Source organism: Pituophis catenifer, unplaced genomic scaffold (genome assembly GCF_029215685.1).
Source record: "Pituophis catenifer annectens isolate HBS135680 unplaced genomic scaffold, rPitCat1.0.hap2 SCAF_1, whole genome shotgun sequence".
Lineage (NCBI taxonomy): Eukaryota > Metazoa > Chordata > Lepidosauria > Squamata > Colubridae > Pituophis > Pituophis catenifer.
The window spans coordinates 38,993,349-39,021,257 of NW_027256881.1; the positions used below are offsets into that span (position 1 = coordinate 38,993,349).

Genomic DNA, 27,909 nt, shown 5'->3' on the forward strand with positions numbered 1-27,909 from the left:
GGCTGCCGGCTCTCCTGGGGATCCTAATTGTTGGAAGCGGCAGCAGATCCCGAGCCGTTGAGGAGGTGGGAGCAGCCGTCACGCCACCTGCGCCCTGAGCCGCTCGCCTCGCCATGGTGGACAGCATCTACCGGACTCGCTCGCTGGGCGTGGCAGCCGAAGGGCTCCCGGACCAGTATGCCGACGGCCGGGCGGCGCGCGTCTGGCAGCTCTACATTGGCGATACGCGGAGCCGCACGGCCGAGTATAAGAACTGGCTGGTGTCGTTGCTGCGCGCTCAGTGCTGCAAGACGGTGCTGGACGTGGCCTGCGGCACCGGGTGAGTCGCCAGGAGAAGTGCCGCTGGGCCCCGCTTCTCTGCCTGCCGCACGCCGAGAGTTTTTGCGGTAAAGGTGCAGGTAGAGCGTATCAGCGGAGCTGCGGTTCCCTGCTCGCTAACCCGGAATCGTAGCTCTTCCTTTGAATCTTCACGACGACAGATATAATGCGCGTCGAAACGCTCGGATCTGTGGCCAACGGCCCTTGCGTGTTATGGTTGCCCCTGAGGGTGACCGTGCTTGCCCACTTGGGAAGGAGCCCTTTCTGTTGCTGGGGAGGGGTGGTGGGGGTGAGAGAGAGCTGCCTTTTGGTCTTCCAAAGTCACTCCCTTTTTTTTTTGTTCTTGTTGCTGAAAGGACACAGCTTTCCAAACTCCCACTCGGTCAGGGGCTCCTGTAAAAAGTTCTGCTAACCTTTGGTATCTGAAAGGAGTGAGTCCAAATTTAGCCACTATTCATAGAACAGCTACAGTCAAGGGGACATAAACATCAAAGGGTTTTGTGACACCCGAAAGACTTAAGCTTTGGCATAAGCTTGGGTGATTTTCTTCCACAAATGATTTAAGGCTTGTTTGGCGCCTTAGGCTGTTTTCAGATTAAAGACCTATGATTGCATCATGCTGAGGCCTAATGACTAAAATGTCCATAGAAATAAAAATTTTAAAATAATGCCTACTATTATTGCAGTATGTGACTTTTTAGCAGAAGCGCTCTCTCTCTTATTACCTGTTTTTCTACTTTCTGTGCATATATAAGCAATATCTTCCTAAAATAGGAATAGTTTGATGCATTTATTTTATTGTACTTTTAAGACATAATTAGAATGCACTTTTTAATCAGCTGTACTGAAGGAATAGACTAGTCTGCCCAAGGTACTTTTCTGGCTGAAAAAGAGTTTCTATCCCCTTCTTCAAATTCAGAGGTATTTAGACACATGGAAATTCCCATAAACATTGCTGCTTTTCCCCATCCATACTTGATTAATACATCAAATATTAACAATTTGTTACCCTTTCATGTCAGCTAACATCTACCAGAGATAATTGCCTCAACTTTGCCTCATGAAGCGTACAACCTTTGCAAGAGACGTTAATGTAAACAATGTGAGTCGAACATATTCCTGGACAAACAGAAGTGCGAGTAGGTCTGTGTCAAGGTGGGCAACTTGGAAGTTTACATCTTCTCGTAGTGTGAATCATCTAGGATGGCATACTGTACATTTATTTCTGTTTCTCTTGCTTTTTTATATTAATAGGCTTAAATATGGGAAATAATTGTACAGTAATGCAAAAACCTGAAAACATGCAGAACAGGTACTGCTGAATGTCAGTTATGCAGTCTAAGAATATTCAGGGGATTGTAAAATAGGCATTTATAGGCACAAATATAGCTTATTTGGGGTTCTAAAGAAGATGGGGGTCTTCTGCAGTGCTGATTCTGTTACTTCCTAACTGGGTTCCTGCCTGTAATGGCTGGTTAAGGCTTTTGGATGAGCTGGTAGGAGGTTTAATTTGAGCAATAATCGATATTTTGTTGAGGGAGGATTCAGTCAGCTTTGAAGGAGTACTTCCTACTCACGAAGCTGTCTCTCAATCCAAAATTGGACAACTTTGACGTCTCTAACCTTCCTTTTTAAGGAAAAATTGTTAAGAAAGTTGGGGCCTTGCAACTGCAGAAAACCCTAGAGGAAGCAGATTATTTGAACACTTGGCAGTCAGATTTCAGGTCAGGATATAGCAGGAAACTACACTGGTTACGCTTGTGCAGTCATTGAGGCAAGGTTCAACTCTTTGTCCTCCTTGATCTCTCAGTGACTTTCAAAACCATCAACTATGATATCTGTGTGGACCATTTCTAAGGGATTGGTATGGGGAGGAACATTATCTTGTAATGGCTTGCTTCTTTCCTGAAGGGACAATTTTAATCAGTGTTGGTAAGAGGAGTAATCTTCCCCAAGGCTGCTATTTTGTGAAGTACCTCAGAGTTTTCTCTCCACTCCTTTTTAATATCTAAAAAGGGGAGGAGGATAATCTATTGATGTAAGTTTTGCTGCTGATAATCAGTTACACATCTTGTCCCTGACCTGAACAGGTGATGGTACTGATCCAGTGCTTATTAATAATATAAATGCATCAAAAGTGCTGACCCAGTGCTATTAGGGTGCAGATGGGGAGAAATAGATTCTAAATGAATTCCTTCAACATGGAGTGATTTTGGTTTGGATACCTGATGATTTCTGAGAAATTCCATCTCTAAATCTGAACAGTGGTTTGTAATTTGAAAGTCCACCTATACTCATAGCTACTGCTGGAAGAACAGGTGGCTAGAAGGGCTTTGCATTTGTGTGCCAGTTGTGACCATGGATCACAAGAACCTGATGACAATCATTCACCTCCATTTGGAATATGCTGTAGAACTGCTCTTAAAGAGCATTTGGAGGTTGCCACTGGTACGGAACCCAACAGCCCAGATGTTATGGCCATGTCCTAATTTTCTTGAATAACTTTGCTGCTTCAAGGTGCTGCATGGGTTGCCATTTGTTATCCTGTGCAAATTTGATTCCAGACATGGTTGTCTGAGGGACAACATTCTGCATTCATCAGTTCATGCAATAAGATCAAATAGGATCAACTTCCTCCAGATCTCATCCCTATGAGGATGTCACACGATAGGACCATGGAAAGTTTTTTTCATTAGCTACTCCCACTCTTTGGAACACCCTGAGGTCTAGTCATCTTCATCTCTCTTAAACATGAGAAAAATGTTGATGACCTACCTTTTCTGTTTGTCACAGTAGGAGGTTGTGCTGTAATTGAAGGTAGGTTTGGAGGGCACATAAGATTTGTAGTTTACATATTTTTTTTTAAATGCCTGAGGGTTGGATTGTTTTTATAACACTGTTAGCTACCTGAAGCCTGTGCAGGAACAGACAACGTACAAGCAGAGCAAAATAAAAGAAACCATTTAACATTTCTTCTTGAGGTTTGAGTATGGACTTAATTCATTACAACCTGTTGATATTTTAAGTATGAATGTGTTATATTTTAAGTATGAATATATATATGAATGTGGATTTAAGTAGTCATAAGTTACATATATGGCACATTTCAGTTCCATCATGGTATCATTGTCCATTTCTGTTTTCTGAATGATTTTCTATGATTCATTAGCCTAACTTGAGTTTGGACAGACTTGAAATTACACATGCTTAACTCAGGCCTTGAAATGTATTTTTCGTATTAGTATTAGTATTAGTAGCTTGGGTTGGCAGTTGGGCTGTTGGTTTGAGCTCCGAGCTTGGCAATTTGGTTGCAAATGTTTCATGATCATTTGAGGAGACATCATTAGTGTACTTTGAACATTTGCAACCAAATTGCCAAGCTTGGACTTCAAACCAACAGCCTAACTCAGGCCTTCTTGATTCAGTTGACAAGGATTGTGGAATGCATGTGGTTACTTGCCGTGTTAATCGAGATGTCCATTTAAAAGGTAATAATGTAGTAAAAGGCCAGAGACAAGAAAAATAAAACTGGAGGAATCATTCCCACAAATATACTTTCTTTTAAGAACATACTCATCTTTGCCGTTTCACAAGGAATATTGAATTTATCTTCCCCATAGATTTTAAGTGAATGTGTGCAGATGTTGGTTTTTTTATTTATTAAGAGATATACTGTGTATGCAGCCTTAGTAAAGAATTTTATATAGTATAGTAGCCATTACCCTAACTTGCATGTGTGACTTTTTCTCTAACTACTAAAATGTAACTGCTAATATACCGGTAAGTGGAGGGGATTATTATGCTGAGTTAGTCTGAAAAATAGTTTACTTCAGATTTCATCCCTCAAAGTGTACCTGGAAATCATTTTCTCTCTCCATTTCTGGTGCAGTGTGGATTCCATTATGTTGGTTGAAGAAGGATTTAGTGTCACCAGTGTAGATGCCAGTGACAAAATGCTCAAATACGCCTTGAAGGAGCGATGGAACCGTCGAAAAGAAGATCCATTTGATCATTGGGGTATTCTAACTTTTGGTTTAAGAATATCAACTGATTGCCCTCCCCAATTTGATGTACTTCAGATACATTGCATGTAACCTGTAGAATTTTTGACGGTTATCTTTGAAACCATAGCCTCCAAAAGCATCTTGACAATATGAAACTGTATGTGAATTTTTCCTTGGCCATAATCTGGCAGCACACACCTTCTTGATCAAGTTTAGGTAATTTTTCATAACTCAGTTTGGTCTGTGGACCAGTAACTCTTGTCATTCCCACTGGATCATTGTCAGTCTACTGTAACCCAAAATAATTAGGCCTCTTAACGCAGTAAGTTTCTTCATAAGCAACACTGAGTTACAGTCCAACAAATCTGGAGAATATTAGCTTTGGAAGTCTGGAGTCATGTATTCTTAGTTGATTCATATCCCACTGACAGCAAACTATTAAAACATTTTTATTAGTTCCAAGGCAGAGTCTGAATGTACAAAAAACAGTAGTTAGGTGCTACATTTTGGTCTGTTCCCAAAATCGCTAGTCTGGGATCTGTGTCAGATTCAGGGCTGAAAAGTGCTTCCCATGCTGTTCTTTTTTAATCAGATATCAAAACATGTAGAAACAAATTCAGGTTTACTGTTTTTTTGTTCTGAGTTAAAAGCTCAATTATTTACACACCCTTGCATACCTTTGCAATTCAAAGTTTAGCCAGCCAGGCCAGTTTTGAGTTCCAGAAGAATTGAAGCATAATGCTAGCATAAATACTTATTCTGTCTGATGACTCCCAAGGGCCCATATATTTCTATACCCCCCTAGCATGGCTTGACAATTTGATATTGGTACTTATCAATGCTTGAACACTCTTATTTTGGAACTTTTCTCACACCTAGTTCACATGGGAACTATCTAATATATTGTGACTTCTTCATACTTTTCAATTTGGTACATTTCCACAAGCTGCATAAGACAAATTCTTTCTTTACTTTTTGTGTTCCTTCATATATTTTACATCTTTCATATATGCCTAGCCACACAAATAATAGTATAAAGCTATATATTATTACATCACCTTATGATTGAGATTATATTGCAGCGATATTTGCATTACTATAGTGATAAACATTCATTAATGTAGTTGTACATATCACTTTGATTAATGAACCATCTATTTCTATGTTAATGCACTCTCCGGTCATTACATAAACATCTCTATTTAACATTTCTGTATATTGTGCTAGTTTCATCAGGCTCTTCTTGTCAAGACATAAATTTACTGCTAATTTAAACATAGCCTGGAAATGATGCTCAAATACTCTTGGGAAACATTAAAATCCCAATAGCGTAAGAGCCCAGGACAAGAACTCAGACCTGTTTTTACATGAGGCTAAGAAGCTGATCAAGTCAACAGTTCAGAGAGTCTTACACTATTGGGATTTTAATGTTTCCCAACAGTATTTGAGCATCATTTCTAGGCTATGTTTAAATTAGCAGTAAATTTATGTCTTGACAAGAAGAGCTTGATGAAATTTGATCAGTGCTGTTGGAGCAGCCGCCAGAATGCCAAGGTTATAACGTGCTCCCTGCTGACATATTTGAAGTGCAGGTGAAAGAGGTGCCTGTAGGATATAATGGGGAATGAACGGTTCCTCATCCCAGTCAAGGTTTTATAATTTACCTCTGGAATTTATTAATCTTCATTCATAAGAATGAAAACTAACTTGGCCTTTTAAAAATCAATCTATGAAATTATGACTCTATAGCCTGTGTCTTTTATAGCACCCTTTCCCAACATTTATGAACAAGTTGCCAACATGTGGAGGCATCAAGTTAATGTTTTTCCAACATACCGTAAGACTGCTTTGACCCATATGTAAGTGCATTTAAATCTCTTCCACAAGTATTACTAATGTGCCAATAGTTTAAGATTGGTTAGTTTGGTAAGCAGAAGAACCAGAACCATTTTAGAAATGGCTCAAAAGATGTAAAAATTGTGATACTCTTGCCTGGATGAGACAAGCATTTAAGAAACTCTTTAAAATTTTCCTTAGCACTTAATTAAATCTGTACACAATGCCTATGATTTTGACAATTATCTTTGAAACCACAGACTTCAAAAGCATCTTGACAATATTAAACTACGTGCATTTTTCCTTGGCCATAATCTGGCAGCACACAGCTTCTTGACCAGGTTTAGGTAATTTTTCATAACTCAGTTTGGTCTGTGGACCAATAGCTCTTGCCATTCCCACTGGATCAGTGTCAGTCTACTGTAACCCAAAATAATTAGGCCTCTTAGCGCAGTAAGTTTCTTCATAAGCAACATTGAGTTACAGAATCTATTAAAAAACAATTAGCTCAAGGACAAACTCGTGTTATTTCATTTATGATCCCAACAACAAAGCCATGTGGTAATAATGAAATTTGCAGGGGCATAAAAGATATAAGTCCATAAAAGAATCTGAAAGTTATATAGGAAAAGCTGGATGGTGGTTGGAATTGGCCCACAAAACAATTTTACGATGATCAGGAGAATTTCTGGATAGAAGCAGCCCTTAAAACAAATGATTAAATATTAGCACAGGTGCAAAAGTGACACGAGGACATTCACAAACCCAGCATGCTATAGAAAGCTCAGTATTTCTTAGCCATTTATTCTAGTAACAGTAAGATTTCAGGAAATAAGCTTTCTTTTGGTGGGAATGGAATGGAAGAGGAAAAGTGAAAAGATTCATTTTTTTATACCCTGTTTTCCCCAAAATAAGACATCCCCTGATAATAAGTCCAATCGGGCTTTTGAGCGCATGGCAATAAGACCAAGTGCTTATTTCAGGATTCAAAAAAAATATAAGAAGGGTCTTATTTTCGGGGAAACACAGTATCAGACAAGTTGATTCATAAGACTTTCCTACAGAGTCACATTTTAAAAAGTGTGTGGTTAGCTTCACACATTATGCTAAGACACTTGTTTAACCATAGTTTATTTTATATAAACAACAACTGGTTCAGTTCATACAACATAATAAACCACAAACCATTATGTATAAAATACAATGGTAAAGCCATATAGTACTACAGGTTTAGCATATGAACTAAAGCAGCAAGTTGATAATTTTCAATTCCCTTTTGCATTGGAAACAACATCTTTTCTTACTTAGCTAGAGAATGATGAAGAAGCAGAGATTGAGTTATATAAAGTGTGCTTTTCTGTTCCACAGTAATTGAAGAGGCTAATTGGCTCACCTTGCCACAGGATCTACAGAAACCTGGTGAAGGCTTTGATGCTGTCATCTGCTTAGGGAATTCTTTTGCCCATCTTCCAGATTTTAAAGGTGAATGTCAAAAGATTGTTATTCAGAAGTCTGTTGCATTGTTAAAGCTATACAAAGGGATAATCAGAGTCTTTTCCTTAGTCTACATAGAAATTTACTTTGACTTTAAATAGTAAATAAAAATATAATTTGTTTAAATACTAAACAAGAACTAATTGTTGGACTTTTACATTCAAAAATTGTGTTGAAAATTAAGTTTTGCTAGGGAATCCAAGTGGTGTAAATATTCTTCCTGAAATGAATATAATGATAGGAGATGTTTCAGTTTGCAGATTCTGTCCAAATTTCAAGCACTTTTGGATGTATTACGTTTTGTATTTTTTCCTTCCAGGCTAGTACTGGAGGGAATTGATCATGGAAATTTCAATATTGAGTTGTAAATTTTTAAAAAAATGAATTTATCAGATTCTAACTTCACAGCTAAAAAGTATGTGACGAACGGATGATACAAACCACATGCTCCATAGACATGTGGTCTATTACAACAATGTTCTCTAATTATTTTAGGCAAGGGGAGCTCCAGAAAACTAGCTCTGGGGTGCAAAGGGATGGCCACAAGGGTAGTGGGGGGGGTAGTTTTTGAGTGCACTAATATTCATAATTTAGGTATCGTTGGTTTCTTAATCACAAAAAAATATGTCTAGGCTAGCATGAGGTTCCCCTAGTTCGAAGGCGAAAAACAATCTAAAGGAAAGACATTTAACACAAATTTTGTACCTATTCCTAGGTGACCAGGGTGTTCATAAACAGGCTCTTAGGAATATTGCTGGCATGGTTCGTCCAGGTGGCATTCTTGTCATTGATCACCGTAATTATGACTACATCTTGGAAACAGGTTGTGCCCCTACTGGGAAAAATATCTACTACAAGGTAATGCTGGAAATAACTTCTGCCTAACTTTTTGTGTCAGTGATAATAAAACATCTTAAAACAGCAAGCTTTTTATAATAGGGTATTATTTTATAGCACCCCACATACTTCAATATGATCCCTTTAAAAAATATTTTTCAGGTAGAGATAAAGAAAATCTGTCAAGCAGAATGGGACTGCATCAAGCTACCTGACACTATTTAGATAGTATTCATATTACAATAGAGATGGAGAAGAAAATCTGTCCCTGTGTTGCTTCCAGAGATTCTGTTTAACCTGTAAATTCTTTTACTATTTTTTCAGAGCTGGGTGGGAATAAATTGGTTAGCAGAGTATAGATTGTAGTCTCTAATTAAAAGCATATGAACATTGACTTCTGTGACATCAAAGCACTGCTGCATCAGAGTAAATAGCATTGGAATAGACATGCAGGAAACTTTTTGTATAGTGTGTATATATATATAATTGCTAATTAAATTGTTAGCTAATAGTTTTCTAATCTCATATCCCATTGAGATCTCAATATATCATTACCATTACTTAGTTGTTTAGTTACTTAGTACATTATTCAAGGTTGCCTCAGCAATCCTTCCAAAGTCAGTGAAATGAGGACCCCCATTGTTGGGGGCAATATGTTGACTCTGTAAACTGCTTAGAGAGGGCTGTAAAGCACTGTGAAGCGGTATATAAGTGTAAGTGCTATTGCTATTACATATGAAGCTACTCAGCTGAGAACATTGTAGAGTCAAATGTAGATAGCAAGATGATTAGAGTACTCATGAAGGCATAGATCTAATAGACAGTCATGAGTTTTAGAGATTGGAATTAGATATTTGGCTCCAAAACATAAAATACTAATAGTTGAAGCTGATCCCCAACGTAAACCTGTTAGCAGCGCAAAGATCAAAACAGAGAATCTTCAGCCACCACTTTTCTATAGCAGGATTGTGCTATTATTATTACTAACACTACTACAACACACAGTACTTTTTTCTCCAGGGGGAATGTTGATTAAAAATAGCACAAATATAGTTGAGGAATAAGTAATTAACTGCCTATGGGCAGAGTGCACATTATGATATAACCAGAAGAAAGAGGAACAAGCAATGTTACAAATTTGTTTTTTTACTTATAACAGACTAGAGACAAGTAGGTTATAAAAGGTAGCAGTGTTGTTCTGCAATTTGGAGCTGGCTTAGCACAGTGAACAAGCCACTGAGAAACAAATGCAGAAAAACATAAATACAGAGAATTAATTAATTCTTTTTCTTTCTCAGAGTGATTTAACCAAGGACATTACTACTTCGGTTCTCCTTGTGAACAACAAACCAAACATGGTGACATTGGACTACACTGTGCAGGTCCCACATGAAGGCAATGATGGAGATTCAGATTTAAGGTATGTTCTCTGTAGAACCCACATGATTACTGTCTCTCCACTTTGATAACCAGGGTTAGCACAACTAACCATTTGGCATAGGGATAGAGTAAACAGATGTCCTGGGCATGCATGCATGCATCCAATTTGTAGAGCGACTGATCTCTCTGGGTAGTGAATCTGGGCATCTAATAAAGATTAAAATAAAAAATCCATCACAGATAAACTCCCAGTGCCATAGGATAGATAATAATCTCACATCAATAAAAAGCTCATCTACCTGCCTGACCCAAATGCCTGGGAAACAGCTAGGTTTTTTAATTACTTTGCACACTATACTGTACCTACCCATGAGATGACCCCAGAAACCTGCTCATCTCTAAAACCCTCAAATTAACAGATATAAGTGACAGGGCCACTTTACACTACCTAAGCCTATAAAACAACATACATGCATTCAGTTTGGACCCTCTGGTATGTAAGTTAATATTTCTTGATTTGTACTGATAGAAGCAGAGGGTAAGAGTCCATTCATGTGCTAATAATTGTTGATAAAAAATATTCTATTTTCTTAATTAAAAACAATCTCAAAGTACAATAATTTTGATTTGCGGCGTGCTTTTTGAACAGAATCCTCCAAGGATCATGGACAAATTAATGTTCCTGAATTGGAAGTGATTTAAGTGGAAAGGAGGAAAAGCCAAGTTTCTTACATTGCTGTGTCTCTGTATTAATGTCTTCATGTTTATGTTACTTAGCTGTTAACACAATTTTTCTGTCTTTTTATCAGTCAGTTCCGTCTTTCTTATTATCCTCATCGTCTGGAGCCTTTCACAGAACTACTGAAAAATGCATTTCAAGGCCAATGTGAACACACAGTCCTGGGGGACTTCCAGCCCTACACACTAGGCCAGAAGCCTGGCCCATGCTATTTCATCCATGTAGTGAAGAGAACTGGCTGAGACCTAGTCAACAAGACTACTCTAGCAATGATACAGACGGGGTCTTTTCAGTGGGTGGCAAGGTGCAGAACTTGTTCAAGCAGGAATAAATATGCAGAGGTACTACATGAAGAATTTTTCCAAAGAGTCCAGTCTAGTTAATCCACTTTGAGGATTGAAATGCTCAATGGCATTGGAGGGAAGGAGGTGGGATAAGATTGCTTTGCATCTCAGTCTCAGTTGCACAGTTGGCTAAAATGTTCATTGTTCTCTCTTGATACTTTCTTCCTCTTTTTGCTGGAAACGCCTCGCTAATTTATACCTATGTTAGACTAATGATTACAATGATGCTGAGTTTCTTCATGGGCTGGGAAGAAAGGAACGACGGGAACAAAAAACCTTATTTCATTCTTTATTGTGCCTGGGGAATCGGTGCCCCTTCAGTTTAAGTTGGACTATACTCTTCACAACCTACTGCCTACACTAGCTGGGGCTGATCAGGACTGATGACACGTGTGTGTTTCCAAAACCTTGTGAGACAACTTCAAAATAAATCTACTTCCTGCATTCACACTATTACTATCCATTGCAGCAAGCATTTCTGAGTGTTTGTGTCTTTTGCTGCTGCATCTGTAGAACAGGCCATAGAACAATGAAATTTATGTTTACAGTAATAGAAGAGACTTTTTTAAAAAATTCCCTCATTAATAAAAGCAAAATTTCTATTTATTTTTTGCACAGCTCAGTAGTGATGAAAAGAGGTGGCAGAGAACTATGATTTTATTTTAGATTGACAGTTTTAATCTTGACATACGGAAGGTTGCCTGAATTCCTAATTTCTTGCTCTGATTTTCCAGAAGTTTCCAAAGGTTAGAAAATTCTCAAAACTACTTCGCAGAGAAGCCAGCATGTAAAACCAGCTGCAGAAACTTATTACTATTATATTTTATCAGTTGCTGCCCTCTAGAGCAAGACTACTTAAAATCTGGCCACTACCAATTGTCTCAATTTTAAACCCAGAAAGAAACAGACACATACATACATACTGTATTTCACATTTATGAGAAATGATAGGTTGTCACTTAGTGAATTAGATAGCATTTTTGTTTTCAAGATAAAGCAAAACAGCCTTTATTTAAATATCTTTAAATACTTACAGTCATTTCCCTCATAATTCAAAGACTCAGGTTATTAGAGGGCCTAAGGTTTCCCATCTGATGTTGATCACTTTATAGATGCAATGGTCCCGAGTATGAATGAAGATTAATTTGCAACATATCCTGCACATCTGAACATGTCTCAGGTTTGTGCCTTGAACTCATTTTTCTAACTCATCTGAATCCACCAGATTGTGACTGAGTCATCGCTATTTCTTTTAACAAGAACAATATTCTCACGGCAGCTTTTATTCTGTACTTCTGAGGTTATATAGATATTTCTTTCTTGGTCTTGTTTGTTTCAAATCAAGCAGAACATTTCTGCTGGATTAATTTATATCTAAGTAGCTCCATTTCAGAAACAGAAGGCTGTAACCTTGTTGCAGCTTGTATGAAATCATCCATGGTAAGGGTGAATTCTGAACTTTCAGTATCCAGACCTGGAATAAAAGTAAAATGGTTTGGATTAAAATTAAAATTCTTTTGGACATACCACATAATGTATGTTGCTCCTGGCTAGGCAAGATGATAAAAAAAAATATTTATATAAAAAAAAATAATGCTGTTCTAACCATTGTTCCTTTGCTCATGCTTAAATCAGTTTATAGGTGTTGCTTCTTATATGACTTACTCACTCATGCCTTACACTGAACAAAATATCAATTCACAGGTAAATCAGTATTTCTCTAAAAAAGCCAGTAAGCTTTAAAAGATCAATAAAAGCTTAACCTACAGCACTAGTAATAATAGAAAAACAACATACAGTAATGAAAGAGAACTAATAAATATGCTCAGAAATAATGGATGTGATTCAGTACATTTGTTCTTCAAAGCTTTAAAAATTAAAGTGTGTTGCCTGCTTCTTCTTGCCAGCCTCCATGTGTACCAGAGAACCAAATACACATTCTCCTAATTTCTAGTAATAGTTTTCCAGCTTCTCTCAAGCATTTATTTGGAGATAAATCACAATCCAATTTTCTGGTTTACTACTGAATAATGGAGGTTTTCTCTACTTTAAAAAAAAACCTATTTGATTTATGTGGATGCTCATCTCACAGCCACAACTTTGGGCAGCATTATAATTAGCAACTAGAACAATAATGCATAATGATAAATGTTTGAGATTGCAAAAAAAACTTCACATTCCAATTTATAATAAAACATCAGCCAGCAGAGTTTAATGAACCTCCCAATCTATGGGGAATAACCAGGTCTTTAGTGCTACATGAAAGGATAACGGGATTGGAGACATCTGGATCTCTTACTGAATGCAAGCCAGAACTTTGTAAAATACTTGCTCATCTTTTAACCTGTGTCTATTATACACATACAAGTTGAGCTAATTAACCTTTGAGTCATATAGTTTTGTTCCTTACCTTCTTCTATCCATTCCACTTTTCTTCTGATAGCAAACATCATGGCATCTGAGCAGAGCGCATACAAGTCTGCTCCTGTTAAATGTGCAGGGCATCTGTCTAGGACAGTAAGGAGATTCACAGCTGGGTCCAGTTTAAACCTATCACAAAATGATATCGCCAAGGGTTTTAGAAAAAAGAAATGCAATCAGAATATAATATTGGAAATAGGACAGAAATGTTTTATAAAAGCATGGTTTCATATGTATAACATTCTTTAAATGTTGTAGTTAACTTAAAATAATATGCATTGAGTTAAAACTCATAAGCCAGAGCAGGCAGCATATAATGTTCATAAGTATATTTTATTCACAATCCTCAACAAGTTTTAAGAGCATCATTTAACTCATATACATCAGTTATATGCATACTGATATGTCAGAGTTTAGGCAGCGTAACTAGTATTATGAGATAAACCCAGGAGCAAAACACAGCACACAGCCTTTAGATAATTAATAGTGGTTTATATACAGCTAAATATATACAGACTTATACGTGGTAAATACCTTATCATACAGCTACTGACACACAAAGCAATGAGATACACGACAAGAGAGAACATGAGAAGGAAGATGCCCTCTAATGGCTTCCCTTATATAGATAGCTTCTTACCCAGCTTCTTAAAGTGGCAGTAACCCTGCTGCCTCATTCCCATTGCATCAGCTTTCAGTTGCCTCCACTTACAACCTTCCATCAGTTTACAGCTATTAAATCTACATATCCTGACACTTCTTCCATTTAAAGCTATACAGCTGATAATCCGAAACCTTTAACAAATCAGCTTTTCTACCGTTACAATATTTCTACATGTTTACTCAATGAAGATATAAAAATATATTGAGGTTAATGATCCTCTTAGCAGATTTATCTTTAACAAATGAATATATAGTTCAGTTGCAATAATTAGTACAGATATTTCTTAAGAATTGTAATTGGTACTGTTATGTATTATAATAACCAAAAACAGGCACTTACTTTCTGGTGATGGCACTCAGTACTTGTAGCTGAGAATCTCGGTCTTCATTTATCCCTACATAAACCAATTTATCAAATCTGCCAGGAATACAAAAATATTTTTTGCAATTAAAATAAGGCAGCCATCTTCCATATAATGCACTCAGATCATATATCAATAACCATCACCTAACAATTTGTCCTGCTTTTATTCAATATATTAATATGAATTGTACAACTTCATGTGCTTCACTTCTATAAAATCTTTGCGTATGTTAAACATGAAACAGAATTGCCATAATACAATAAGATTCTCCATTTTCAATACTCTTCCAGCATCCCAAATGAATCTTTACAGATTCCTAATATAAACCAACCTCCTGCATCACCAAGTCTATTTATATATTGCATTAATATTTATTTATTTTAAACATTTATATATAGCCAGCTTCTATCAATGGAACAGAGAATTCCCAAAGTATCCCAGAGTTAACCTATTCTTAGAAAAAACACTCACTGTAGCAGTTTATTTATTTTATTAACACATCCAACAAACTAATCAGTAAAATTTCTCTAAAGGAAGCATCTCAATTTTTAGCTTTTTTGGACAACTAAGGTGCTGTGTTTGTAGATCTAAGAGGGTAGGAATATTATCCCAACCCTAAGTTTTTTCATAACAAAAAACACCAAAATTAAGTATAATGAAAAAGATAAGTTGAATCCTATGTTTATCTAGTTTTACCCAAGAGTTATACTCTTAAAAGATTCATGGTTATAATAGCAGACAGAGAAAGTTGTGATGTGAACCTTTACCTGCCTGGCCTGAGTAAAGCTGAATCCAGCAGATCAGGTCTGTTTGTAGCTCCAATAACAAATACATCTTGAGAAGAGTGAAGCCCATCCAGTTCTGCTAGTAACTGAGATACAACTCTACCAAGGGAAACATTTTAATAGAGTTCTATCAGTCTTTGTGGATTCACTGAACTGGGTAACTCACTTAAAACAGCATATACACAAGTATCTTTTCTAGGCATGTACCCAGCCAGATTCAAAATATAATAGTAATAACAGATGTATACTATGAACACATAAAATACCATGCCCTCAAAAGCAATTCATACAGGCAAGATATATTTAGAGGTACAAAGCATTGTACACCACCTATTTAATATATATGAAAATAGTTTACCAGATACAGCAAAACACTAAGATTACTAAAATAAAATGGTACAAAATAATCCTCGCTTAATGACTAATTGGGAAAGGGAATTTCTGTTGCTAAGTAAAGCAGTTAGCTGAAACATCATGTGATAGCAGTAGTTAGTGACAGCAGTTTTGGTAGTCCTAGTTACAGATGTTAGGGGAGGACCTCATGCTTCTGCCCTGCATGAACTGCCAGTTCCACACCATGGCTCCTCTCTAGCGAGGTCCAGCAAGCTCCCTTTGGTAGACAAAGCCCAGCTGACCTTCACCATCTTCATCCCACTGTTGGATCAAGGCAGAGCGCAAGGGTGCGGTCCTGGGACGTATGTGGCAAGTAGAACAGAGTGGTGGAGTCTCATCTGCCAAAGGTAGTTTGCTGAGCCTGGTTGCGGAGGAGAGTGGTGGCATGAGCACTGGCTCGCCAAGCCAAGGTGTCAACACTGTCAGCCAATTGCCAACAGCTGCCAATTTCACCCAGTGAGCCAATGTTTGCATCACTGCCCTTCCTCCTCCATTGGCTCCATCCTGCTGCTTCCTCCCTTGCTGGACCTGACAAGCTCACTTGCCAGGCCCCACTCAGAATCTAGATCCTGGGCCAGCAGTGGGAGAAAGAAGACAATGAAGGTCAGCTGGGGGATGGTGGGGTGTGGTAGAATGCCAAGAGGACAGAGTTGGGGGGTGATATGTGGGTAGGGGAAATTGAAGTACTGTATTTTTTGGAGTATAAGACTAACCAGAGTATTACACGCACCTTAGTTTTTGAGAAGGAAAATAAGAAAAAAGCTGATTGGTGGGTGGATCAGCTTCAGAAAAAGATTTCTTTTCTGAAGCTTCTTTCAGAGACTTTTTTTTAACCTTCTTTCAGAGGCTTTTATTCTGAAATTTTATCTGTACTCTGTTCAATCTCCTTTCTTTGGTATTGGTATGTAGATTAACCTCTTCCGATCTATTGGTTATTGTGTCATTCTCTAGATTTGTTAACATAGTTTAGTTAGAACCTTTACTGATTCTTCTTTTGTTGCTTGCCATATTATTTTAGATAAAAGCCTTTCAGAGGCTTTTATTCTGAAGCTTCGTTTCTGAAGATTTTTTTCTGAACCTTCTTTCAGAGGCTTCTTTCAGCCTCTGTTTGAGAGGCTGGGCGGGGCTACATTCGGAGTATAAGACATACCCAGATTTTCACCCTCTATTTGGAGGGGGAAAGGTGCATTTTATAATCTGAAAAATATGGTACATGGTGTGGTCATAAATGTAGGCCAGTTGCCAAATACCCAAATTTTCATGATGTGACTATGGGGGTGCTGCAACAGTTATAAGGGGGTTGAGGGGGTTAGGAATAGGGGGCACCGTTTTGCGGTGGTTCTCCTCCTTCCTCTCCGACCGCTCGCAGTTCGTGTTGGCAGGGGGGCAGAGGTCGACCTCGAGGCGTCTCACATGGGGAGTGCCGCAAGGGTCGGTCCTCTCGCCCCTCCTGTTCAACATTTATGTGAAGCCGCTGGGTGAGATCATCCGTGGTTTTGGGGTGAAGTGCCATCTGTACGCTGATGATACTCAGCTGTACATTTCCACCCCAGACCACCCCAACGATGCCCTTGATGTGATGTCCTGGAGGCCGTGCGGGTCTGGATGGGGAGGAACAGGCTCAGACTCAACCCCTCCAAGACCGAGTGGCTATGGCTTCCGGCGCCCCGATATAGTCAGCAGGTGCCATCGCTGACTATTGGGGGTGAATCTTTGCCCCCCACGGAGAGGGCTCGCAATCTGGGTGTCCTCCTGGACGCGCGGCTGTCTTTAGAAGAGCATATGACGGCCGTGGCCAGGGGGGCCTTTTATCAGGTTCGCCTGATTCGCCAGTTGCAGCCCTTTCTGGATCGGGACGCCCTGCGCACGGTCACTCATGCCCTTGTTACTTCCCGGTTGGACTATTGTAATGCTCTCTACATGGGGCTCCCCTTGAAGAGCACTCGGAGGCTCCAGCTGGTCCAGAATGCGGCCGCGTGGGTGGTTATGGGCGCAACCCATTATGCCCATGTGACACCCCTCCTGCGCGAGCTGCACTGGCTCCCGGTGGTCTTCCGGGTGCGATTCAAGGTGTTGGTTACCACCTTTAAAGCACTCCATGGCATAGGACCCGGCTACCTCCGAGACCGTCTTCTGCCACCAATAGCCTCCCACCGACCAGTTCGTTCCCACAGAGAGGGTCTCCTCAGGGTGCCATCAGCTAAGCTATGTTGGCTGGCGACGCCCAGGGGGAGGGCCTTCTCTGTGGGAGCCCCAGCCCTGTGGAACGAACTGCCCCCGGAAATTCATAAGATCTCCGACCTCCGGGTGTTTCGCTGCGCATTGAAGACCCTGTTGTTCCGCCAGGCCGGACTATCAACACAATAGTTTTAAATTGGGGTATTTAAATTTATTGGGGTTTTAAATTTGAGCCACTTATTTAATTATTTTAAATTTTATATCATTGTTTTGTCTGTGTTTTTAAATAGGCTGTACACCGCCCTGAGTCCTTCGGGAGAAGGGCGGTATAGAAATAAAATTATTATTATTATTATTATTATTATTATTATTATTATTATTATTATTATTATTATTATTATTATTATTATTATTATTATTATGTCAAGGGTCTTAACTACCATTTGTTCAACACTATCATAACTTTAGATGGCCATTGATGCATGATGATTAAACAAGGACTATACGTAAAATAAAGTGACACTACAAACTCTGTACCTCTGTGATTGGAGGAGGAACTAAGGACATAAAAAGTGTATTCATTCACTGCATATAGCCTTGGGACTCCAGGCTGCCTCTGGCCTGTTCATAGTTCATTATCCTAATAATCATCCCTGAACAAGTGGTCCCTTTTTTTGCAATGTCCACATTTTCTTTCAAACAACAGCCAAGAATTATTTGAAATAATTTTGTTAATGTTTGGAGGTGAATTCAGAAATCCTGGAGATCAATATTTCTATGCATTAGATACCCAAAAAGTTGTGAGATGTGAACGTGCATTACAGAATTCTTACAAATGTTCAGCTTAAGAATTGTTAGGTATTACCTTACATCAGTGGTGGGTTGTTCTGTCCGGTTCTTGCGAACCGGTAGTCGGTGGGAGGCTCCGCCTACCCTCCCAGATGTCATAATGGACGATCTGCGCATGTGCTCCTGTTGCAAACCGGTAGTAAAGGTAAGTAGAACCTACCCCTGCCTTACATGCATATATAATGTATGCACCAATCAATACTGATTGAAGAAAGGAGATTGGTTCAGAATGCAGATGTCTAGCTATTAAAACTGGTTTCTGAAGAGCCAAACTTAATTCAGCAAAGCTAAAATATTTACAAGTTTTGTGATATTATTTGCTGCTAAATCTGCTATTTTCTTTATTAAATATAGGTATTAATTGCAACCTCATTGGAGGCCAGCATTTGGTAGAAAGAAAGATGAATATATTTCAACATATTTTAACATGTTTACCTGATCTAGAACTAAGTTCACAAAAGATATGTGCATAATGAAATAGATACGTCTGCACTTTTAGCATGTACAATTAAAGGGGGTGGGGGGAAGGCAAGGACCACTCTTTATGCCTGCCCAGAACAGTATGAGTGCAGATAGGGAAATGTTTTGTGCATGTGTGAATGTTTTAATGTTTCACAAAGCAAGTTAGGGAGGCCACTAGTAAAATCAGCATTGAACAAGTCAAAACAGGATGCTAAGACTTCATTATTAACAAGCAGTACTCACCTGTCCATCACACCCTGTGAATCGCCACTTCGTCCACGACTGGGGGCCAATGAATCAAGCTCATCAAAAAAGATAATGCAGGGAGCAGCTGCCCTAGCTCTGGCAAACACTGAGGAAAGAGATAAATAGTACTCAGGTTGTATATTCATATTAAAGCCAGCAACAAATATATTAATTATAAAACAAACTAGACTGCCACCCAGAGAGAGATGCACATTAGGACACATGCTGTAATTTTAAGAATGGGAAGATCAGACCTGGCCACAGAATGTCTGAAAAATAGAGCAACTACTCTTCTTTAAACAGACATGAAGACAGGCCCTTCGATTGGCCCACCTCAGATGACTGATGGACCCAAAAATGTTCCAGAGAGAGCTTGGCATGTTCCCCAAATATTTGATGGGAGGGTTCAGCCAAGGTCCTACTTGTTGCATGGAATTGGCAGGTGTTTGGGGCCTTGGATCATATTGTGCCTATGTGGCCTATTCCTATGTGCCAATCCTGGGATATGCCTTGTTTTACTGAGGGGCTCCAGCACATGAAATGCTAAAAAGGATGCCTACAGCAGCAAAAAGATGCCTTGTGCCTGATTCAATTGCAACGCAAGCTGCTACAGGCACTCACATACTCCCCACCCCCGCCAGCTATTCCTCCTAGGATTGCTGCACCTTGCCAAAGTGTGTGGCTAACGAGCAAGCACCAATACGCTGAATTTACCAATAAGGTTTGACCACAGCTGTGCATACTCAGCAGAGAGAGTATTTAAGCTGCAAAGAAACTAAGATCTTTTGCTAGAAGCAACTCCAGCATCTGGCTTGCCTATTGTGACACTTGGAATCTAGTTCTTTCCCACCCTGGCTTGTTATTAACCATGACCCCTTGATCTGGAAATCTTTGGCTTGACTTTGGACTGATTGACATGGAAATTTGCATTGCTCAGTTAAGTCTTATATATAGTTAATTGCTTTTTCTGCCACCTTGCTGTTGGGATTTACAGAAGCAAGTCTTTCTCTTAATAATCTGTCCCTAGGAACTGAATCTGGTTTCTGAATCTGGTATTAAAGTGAAAATGTAATGCCTCTACTTTGTGAGCTGTACTGTTTACCAGTTTGTTTCCAGGTGCATTTTAAAATACTGAATTTTACCTATAAAGCCCTATGTAGCATAGGGCCTGGTTACTAAATGTTTATCATAGTAAGGATATTAATGAGTTACACCCGAAGTTGTGGCTTATGAAGCAGAGTACCGTTAAGAGTTTTACGCACGGAAACGGTTTGAGAGTAATTGTGAATAACATACAGACAAACTGGTTTTTATAGTATTTTACTTTTAGGGAAAAGCAAAATCATAGTCCTTTAACAATCCAAGTCTTAGCCATATGAAGTGCAATATAAGATCAATCCAGGGATATAAAATCTTCTTACCAGTTTGTAGAAAAATACAAGGAACAATCAGGAACAATATAAAAACAGTTCAATAAATATCAGAAAGCAGTAATAATGATCAAACAGTTGATCATAGAGAGATCAAAAAGAGTTACAGCGTAGCAGCAGGTAAAAATGGTGTAGTGTTCCCAACTAACCATACTTTAGCTCTCCTTAAATACATTGGCTATAGAGCTCAGCCAATCAGGATGCACAATGACTCAGCACAGTTCTTAAAGCTACATAATACATTCACATAATACAAACATACAATGTTGGCTTATATATTTCCTGGCCAACCAATTAGACAATACCCATTTCCTAACAGTAGCTGCCTGCCAATTTGATGTTGAACATTGGCATGCTTTCCTTCAATTAAACAATGCAATCTATCCTGGAAACGCACCTTCCCTGTAGAAGCACCTGTCTTCTGGAATGAGGTTGCCCCTAAAATTCAGATGGCCCTGCTCTGGCTCTTCATCCAGGCCCAAGATAAATTCTCATCTTATTCCCATTTCTATTACAGTTACTAGTGATCTGCATAAACACATTTGGATATGTGTACGCACTTACAAGATTATATACATGCATAAATGCAATAGCCACAAAAATATGGATATTGTTTCAGGTTGGAGTGATTTGCGAGAATTATTTTCTATGCTAGCCTGGCTATAAAGGAAGCTTCTCCACAGATCTAAGCCCTCCATGTAAACACTATGGCTTCACACTTACCTTCACGGACATTTTCTTCACTCTGCCCAACATACATGCTAATAAGTTCAGGGCCCTTTACACTGAAATGAAAAAATACAGGGTTAGTTATTCCAATAGTGCAATTTCCAAACTCTCCTGACAACTTATATCACAAAACCCACCTGAGGAAAGTCATAGTACACTCTGTTGCTACTGCTTTAGCTAGCAATGTCTTCCCTGTTCCAGGAGGACCATAGAGCAGAAGGCCAGAGCGGTGAAGGCCTAAAGACAATAACTCTGGGTGTTCCAATGGAAGCTGAACGGTGTCCAGGATTTCCTTTTTCACATTCTGAAGCCCTCCAATATCTTGCCAGAAGACAGAGGGAATCTGCAGAAGACAAAAGACTTAAAACTTGCCAGTGCTATTATATACCCAACCCTAAATCAAACGTTATGATGCCTTCAAAGATCACAAGACACTATTTTTATTTCTACAGAACCACAACTATTGCACACTACCCTATCTCTCCCTCTGAAAGACGCCTCAAGGTCTCTGAAGAGTAGTTTTCACATGAAATACTGTGGCTTTTGTATCATATGCCTTATATTTACCAGCAATTCCCTTAAAATCAAAAAGCAAAGCAAATTTTAATAAAAAGTGCTGGAAAATTTATAGATAGCAATTAATTTATTTTTTCCTACACTTTATAGCAAATTGCCTATTTTTTCTGTACTTGTACTCTTCATTTGATTTTTAAAATTTATGATTGGCTATTGTATTGATTAAATTGCTTTTTTTGGCTCTTTACAACTATAACTCTAAAGTTTTATAAATATGTTACCAAGAACCCAAAAGCCCTCCAGTTTCTCTTTATTTTGAAACATACACCATTTATTACAACCATTCATCAAATCAAGATGGAATGTAAGTGTTGGTATGTTTTTTATATTTATTAGGGGATCATACTTTGCCTTGTACTTATTAAGAGTCATACCTTTGGGGCTCCTACTGCCTGTGAATGAGCATCATGAAGTTTATCTAGTGCAACACTGAAATCTTCTGCAAGAAGAGGGAAACCAGCAGCATAAAAATCATATTCGTCCTCTTCATTTGGTCCCCCTGGGAAGCTGCTGAAGAAGGCATAGAAAGCGTCAACAGTCCCAATGCTGCCCAAAGATATACCCAAGGAGGTTTTCCAAAAGGCAACTGGACTTTCTTGGGTTTTTTTTCCTTTGAAAATGTTTTCAAGAAAACCAAGAAAATCCAACTTTGGGTCAACCATGGCCTGGATGATTGAGTATCTCAATAAACATGCTGCCCAAAGATGACTGGACGGATCCAGCAGTTTAAAACTCTAGAACTGAATGGAAAGCTACTGCACTGACATCCAATAAGTCTGATATCATGTTCATTACAAGATGCTAAACAAGCATCAGATGGATTTACAAAGCAAAAGATGTAATTTTCAAATAAAATAGGTGTGAGTTAAGCACTCTCCTCAAAGAAACCAAGCAGCCATGTCCCCAGAAGGCTCAATGCAGCTTCTCTAAACACTTTCCTCAGCTGTCTGAGCCTCCATCTGCATTTCCTGAATCTATCACACTGTCAGTGAAAGAGCAGACAAGGAGTTCTTCCCAAGCTGTAGTAACCATTACAGATCTAGAAACTATGGCTGCAAATAGGGACCGACAACAAGAAGAATGTAGAAGTTTATTTACATGCTTTGAAAGGTAGTATGCTTTTACCCCCAAATATGCATTCAGTATAATGTTATTAAAGTCTTCTCAGTAAAATATTAATAATAAAACTTGACATAAATAGAAAGTCAAATTCTTCCCTATTGCTACAAATAGTTTGAAAACTGATACCCCATTCCAACCACACTTAGTTTAATGTCACATATTAATGTGTCAAAATAGACATATTTACATTTACAGTTACTATTTAAATGCTCAGAAGCCAGAAAATATTTTATTCCAGTACCTTGAATTCTGCATCCTTGTACAGGCAGCACGGCTGCTGTGGGAAAGTAAAGCACAGAAATCTCCTAGAACAAAGCCCTGAAAACATGGATTAAAATATTGGTGCAGCAAGTCCCATGACAAACAGACAAAGAATTCTGAAATGAATGAATGAAGATATTTCATTCTCTGCATGGTAAATGTAGTCTGTATGAATTGCTGTGTGAAAGCCAAAGCAGATAAAATTCTTTCTATTCCCTTAACACATTGTGTGAGCATATAAATGAAGTAACAGAGGTAATACTTATATTGGTTGAAAGTACTTATAACAGAAATAATTAAAAAGATGTCACTATGCATGTCATTATTTCTAAGCCAGGGCTGTCAAACTTGTGGCCCATGAACCAGATGTGTCACACCCGGGCCATGCTCACACCTGATTTAGCGAAGAGGGAAAAAGTCCCGATATGTTATGTGACACCGCCGTGAGTTTGACACCCGTTCTAAGCCAACAAGATCAAAGGTAAAATTCTGAGAGCTAAAATCCACACATCAGGACTGTACTATTTTATAATCCAGGCTGTTTATTCATCACTAACTTTCAGGGAAAACCCTGTTTGTGCAAATGTTTACAATTATGGATTATGTTTATACATATATTATTATTTACAAATCCTTATAATTCTACGAACTTAATTACAATAAGGAGAAAATATATAAAATAGACAAGCACAGTTTAAACTATCGGACATTATAATTATTAGTATGATACTAGATATATTATAATGTTTATTATAATAAAACTATTTAAAATTATTAAATTGCTACCAATGGTCTCATTGTGCTATCTGAACACTGCTGTGAAGACTAATTTCACCATTTTATATAAAGGTGTCAGAATAAAGGCACATTTGACTTTAAGGGGCAATCTGTTCCATAGAGGGGAATGTAACCAAGAATGTCATTTTTGGGGGTCCTAACCACAATCTTTTTCTGGGTGGATGCTCAGAGTCATCCTTCCCTGCTAAATTGTTTGGGCAGGCAAATTCTACCTGAAAAAGATAATCCTAATGAGTTACAATAACCAAACCATCCTATGACATTTTGAGATATCAAATCTAGATCCCCCTTATTCTTTGTCTTTTCTATCTAGCTACTGCATTAACAATCACTCACCGCACTCTGCTGGGCTAGCTTGGTCAGGCTTACTTCTTTGCCCAGTGGAAAATTCTGTGTTAGCATGCTAAGAATGGCCTTCCTCTGCTCTTCAGTTGGTGTTTCAATTTTCACCTCATGAAGGAATGCTGTTTGCACATCTGAAGGAACATCTGCAAGTTTACTTGTTGTGCCTACCACCAGCACAGGATAACTGTTAAGAAACATACAAATGTGCTTAAACATTTCATAGCTGCAGTATAGGAGCTAGAAAAGAAATACCATGGACTTTATCCCAATAATTTACATGATTTGTGACATCATTTCTGTAGTTATAAAAGACCACTATTTTAATCCAAATCAAATTTCAAATCAAATCGGATTAGATTCAGATGAGAAAACAGGGATCAGACTGAACCTTCCTGAAGCCACATTAGGAATGCAGAATTCAAAATATCTTTAGACTGTATTTTATAAGAATGTATACATTTCTCTCCATTGTTTTTTATAAGAACAATTTCAAGATAGAGAAGGAAAAATAGAAATCATGTAAATATATGCTTAATTCAATTCAACACTGTCCTATTACATTTTTAAAAATTATTTTGTTATGTCTCTTGCTCAGAATTCCTTCTGAAATTTTACAGGTTTCTTACATAGGGAAGTTACAGTGGAATGTATCATTTTCACATAAATAATTTACATTAAAAAACATGTTTTGTTCTTAAATTTTCCAAACTGGAAAAGCTGGTTTAGCCCAAGAGCTCATGAAGGTATGAAACCTGGCAAACATAGTACTATTTGAGTTATTCAACCTACAAATTCCATTCAATTTCTAGTAAAGGAAATCATCAAGAATTTTAAAAAATATATTTTTAAAGGTACAAGGCCCAGAACACCACCATTTGCTTGCTTGAAGTTTGCTATTTTTCCAAAATGGACTACTGATTCTGAAAAGTTATTCAATTTTATCACATTGGGAAAAAATCCAAACAAAGATACAGTAGATCTGGCCTTCAATTTGGCCTTAGGTTGATCAGGGAGCCTTTGAATCAGTTTGAAAATCAGTTTGGAATCATTTTCCAACTTACTGAAATATGGTTAATCTTGCAGTCTTTGTAGATGCTTGGTTGAATATAAAATTGAGTTTCTAATAGATTTTAAGGTTTATTAGAAGACAGAGAAAAAGGGTGGCAATTCTATTATCCAACTGCTAATAATATACACAGCTTTCTGCTAGGATTTCTGAAATATGAAAAAATCATATAGTGGATTTGTGTGCATTCCTATTCACTATTTACAAAAATGAATTATACTAATGCCACTTATATGTGTTTATTCTTATTTTATCACATTATTACAATTATTTTTAAAAGATTAGAATATTAAAAGCTAAAGCTATTAACTAAATTAATAGTAAAAATAGTCTACTGCTTTATAGTAAAAATCTCAGTTTTCAGCACTTTCTGAATAGCAATAGCACTTAGACTTATATACTGCTTCACAGTGCTTTAGAGTCCTCTCTAAGCAGTTTAGAGAATTAACATATTGCCCCCACCCTCACTGCAAGAATCTGATTCTCATTTTACTGACCTCAGAAGGATGGAAGGCTGAGTCAACTTTGAGCCATTGAGATATAGTTAAATTCATCGTAGAACCATAATGATGGGAATCTTCCAGAGATAAAATAGTACATACCTAGTATTTATCTCTCTTTCCAAAAGAAGGTGCCTTAATGCAAGAATGACCCTGGAGTCTTCCCCAAATCCATCACGATCTCTTCCCAGCAGCTCTACATCTTTCAACAGCAGGACACAAGGACTATAAAGCTCCGCCTCTGAGAAGGCATTATGTAGTTTTACTTCTGTAGATCCACTTGTATCACCACACAAAGCAACACAATTCACCTAGCATGAAGTCAGATGGCAGAGATAAAGAAGATGCCATGTAAAAATAAAGATAAAACTATAATAGTGGATCAGTTTCAATCAGTACAAAAACATATAGAAAATAAGATAATTCCACCAATTAAAATTAATAAAGTATCTCATTTATAAAATTAAGTTGTTCTACATTTGCGTAGACTAGAGCTAAGCTATGCAAAACAATTCAATTATAACAATTTCAAGTTTGAAATTTCACAAAACTTCCATCTCAGGGCAGACTGCTTTTTCAAGCATTTTGGAAACATTTTGGGTTTGGAAATGGATGCACTTGGGGCACATCCAAGATGTTTGGAATAGCAGTTACATTTTTTAAAAAAGGTAAAATTCAGAAACTTACAATATTTATACTCAAAACACTTGAAATCAAAATGTTTTGCACATCACTAGCATAAAATAATCATTTTCATGAACAAACTACTCTCATAAACAGAAGCACAGAAGTATGCACACATGTATTCGTTGTTTTTGTCAAAAATGAAAGAAACAAACAGGATTTAGATGTGGGACAGGAAAGGATTGCTGAACTGGATAAAGAGAAGAAAACTGGGTGCCAAGGAGAAGAGTTAAAAGAGAGGAAATGGAAAGAAGGAAAAACCCTGGGAGGGGATTATTAAGAAAGGTAAAATTTTGCATGCAAGCAATGACAGACAGTGAAGTTGAAAAAGAGTTATTAAAGTTGAAATTGAGAATTATTAAAAACTATAGTCCAGAAGCATTTGAAAGATACGTAGCAAGACCAAGCTGAAGAGTGTTCAGCTCAGAGAAACACTGTAGAGAAATCACTCTTCTTTCAATGTTAATGGACTGAAAAGCACATTTCTTTTTGAAAGTACAAAAATGTTCTTTCAGCACTTTATTCTGAATATATTTATCATTCTAAAATTACCTTGAAGAAATGAAGATTGAGACGGCTACAGGCAGCTCTAACAGCTGTAATTTTCCCCACACCACTGGGTCCTGAAAGAAGAATACTTCCAGATCCATTTAGGAGGGTTTCTCTGAAACATAGAAAATATTTTTTAAAAAAAATCATGGCATAATTTTAATTCAAAAAGGAAGAAGAGGGAGACTGCAAGAACATACAAATGGAAGAGCTCTAAGAGTTAATGAAAATTTCATTCATCTTAAAGAAAAGAATCTGGAAAACACCAGCTCTTTTCTCACTGTTACATACAAGTAAGCAATAGCTGAGGTTTCATATTTTCACAGCATTTCTTATATACTAAACAATCCATTTAGTGTTATGATTTTAAAATGGCGCATATAAGTATTTTGCATAAATGTCAGTCAAAGAACCTTATGCTTCAGAGAGAGAGTAAAATTTTCAGTTTTCAGACTCCTCAAATATCACAATAGGAAACAACAAAAAACTATAATCACAAACCTATTACTATCTTTATTGGTTGATTATGTGCCAT

General features: G+C 37.8%; 2 protein-coding genes across 5 annotated transcripts in view; one reads left to right on the forward strand and one right to left on the reverse strand.

Moving 5' to 3' along the window:
- Positions 1-11,405, forward strand: GNMT (glycine N-methyltransferase). Of its 2 annotated transcripts, none has more exons than XM_070932303.1 (6): positions 1-319; positions 4,208-4,335; positions 7,527-7,640; positions 8,368-8,510; positions 9,788-9,909; positions 10,679-11,405. In XM_070932303.1, the coding sequence occupies exons 1-6, from the start codon at positions 114-116 to the stop codon at positions 10,848-10,850; spliced, it is 885 nt and encodes a 294-aa protein (XP_070788404.1). In that variant the 5' UTR covers positions 1-113; the 3' UTR covers positions 10,851-11,405. The 2 variants fall into 2 exon arrangements, with proteins under 2 accessions (XP_070788404.1, XP_070788405.1); XM_070932304.1 differs by lacking the exon at positions 1-319 and adding an exon at positions 1,364-1,473.
- The window catches only part of PEX6 (peroxisomal biogenesis factor 6), a 26,319-nt gene continuing 6,027 nt past the window's right edge, over positions 7,618-27,909 (reverse strand). The window contains exons 6-18 of one of the 3 annotated variants that reach the window (XR_011599731.1): positions 27,378-27,489; positions 26,244-26,452; positions 24,567-24,759; positions 23,413-23,489; positions 22,424-22,559; positions 21,611-21,816; positions 21,468-21,529; positions 19,312-19,420; positions 15,169-15,285; positions 14,377-14,454; positions 13,363-13,502; positions 11,987-12,426; positions 7,618-7,687 (exon numbers count right to left, since the gene is read on the reverse strand). Coding sequence is in view for 1 of the 3 variants with exons in the window: in XM_070932302.1 (XP_070788403.1) it covers positions 12,293-12,426; positions 13,363-13,502; positions 14,377-14,454; positions 15,169-15,285; positions 19,312-19,420; positions 21,468-21,529; positions 21,611-21,816; positions 22,424-22,559; positions 23,413-23,489; positions 24,567-24,759; positions 26,244-26,452; positions 27,378-27,489 (1,573 nt within the window). In the remaining 2 variants the exon portion in view is untranslated. Of the gene's footprint in view, positions 7,688-7,843; positions 7,873-11,947; positions 12,427-13,362; positions 13,503-14,376; positions 14,455-15,168; positions 15,286-19,311; positions 19,421-21,467; positions 21,530-21,610; positions 21,817-22,423; positions 22,560-23,412; positions 23,490-24,566; positions 24,760-26,243; positions 26,453-27,377; positions 27,490-27,909 lie in introns of those variants that run through there. The other 2 variants (XR_011599732.1, XM_070932302.1) reach the window with 2 other exon arrangements.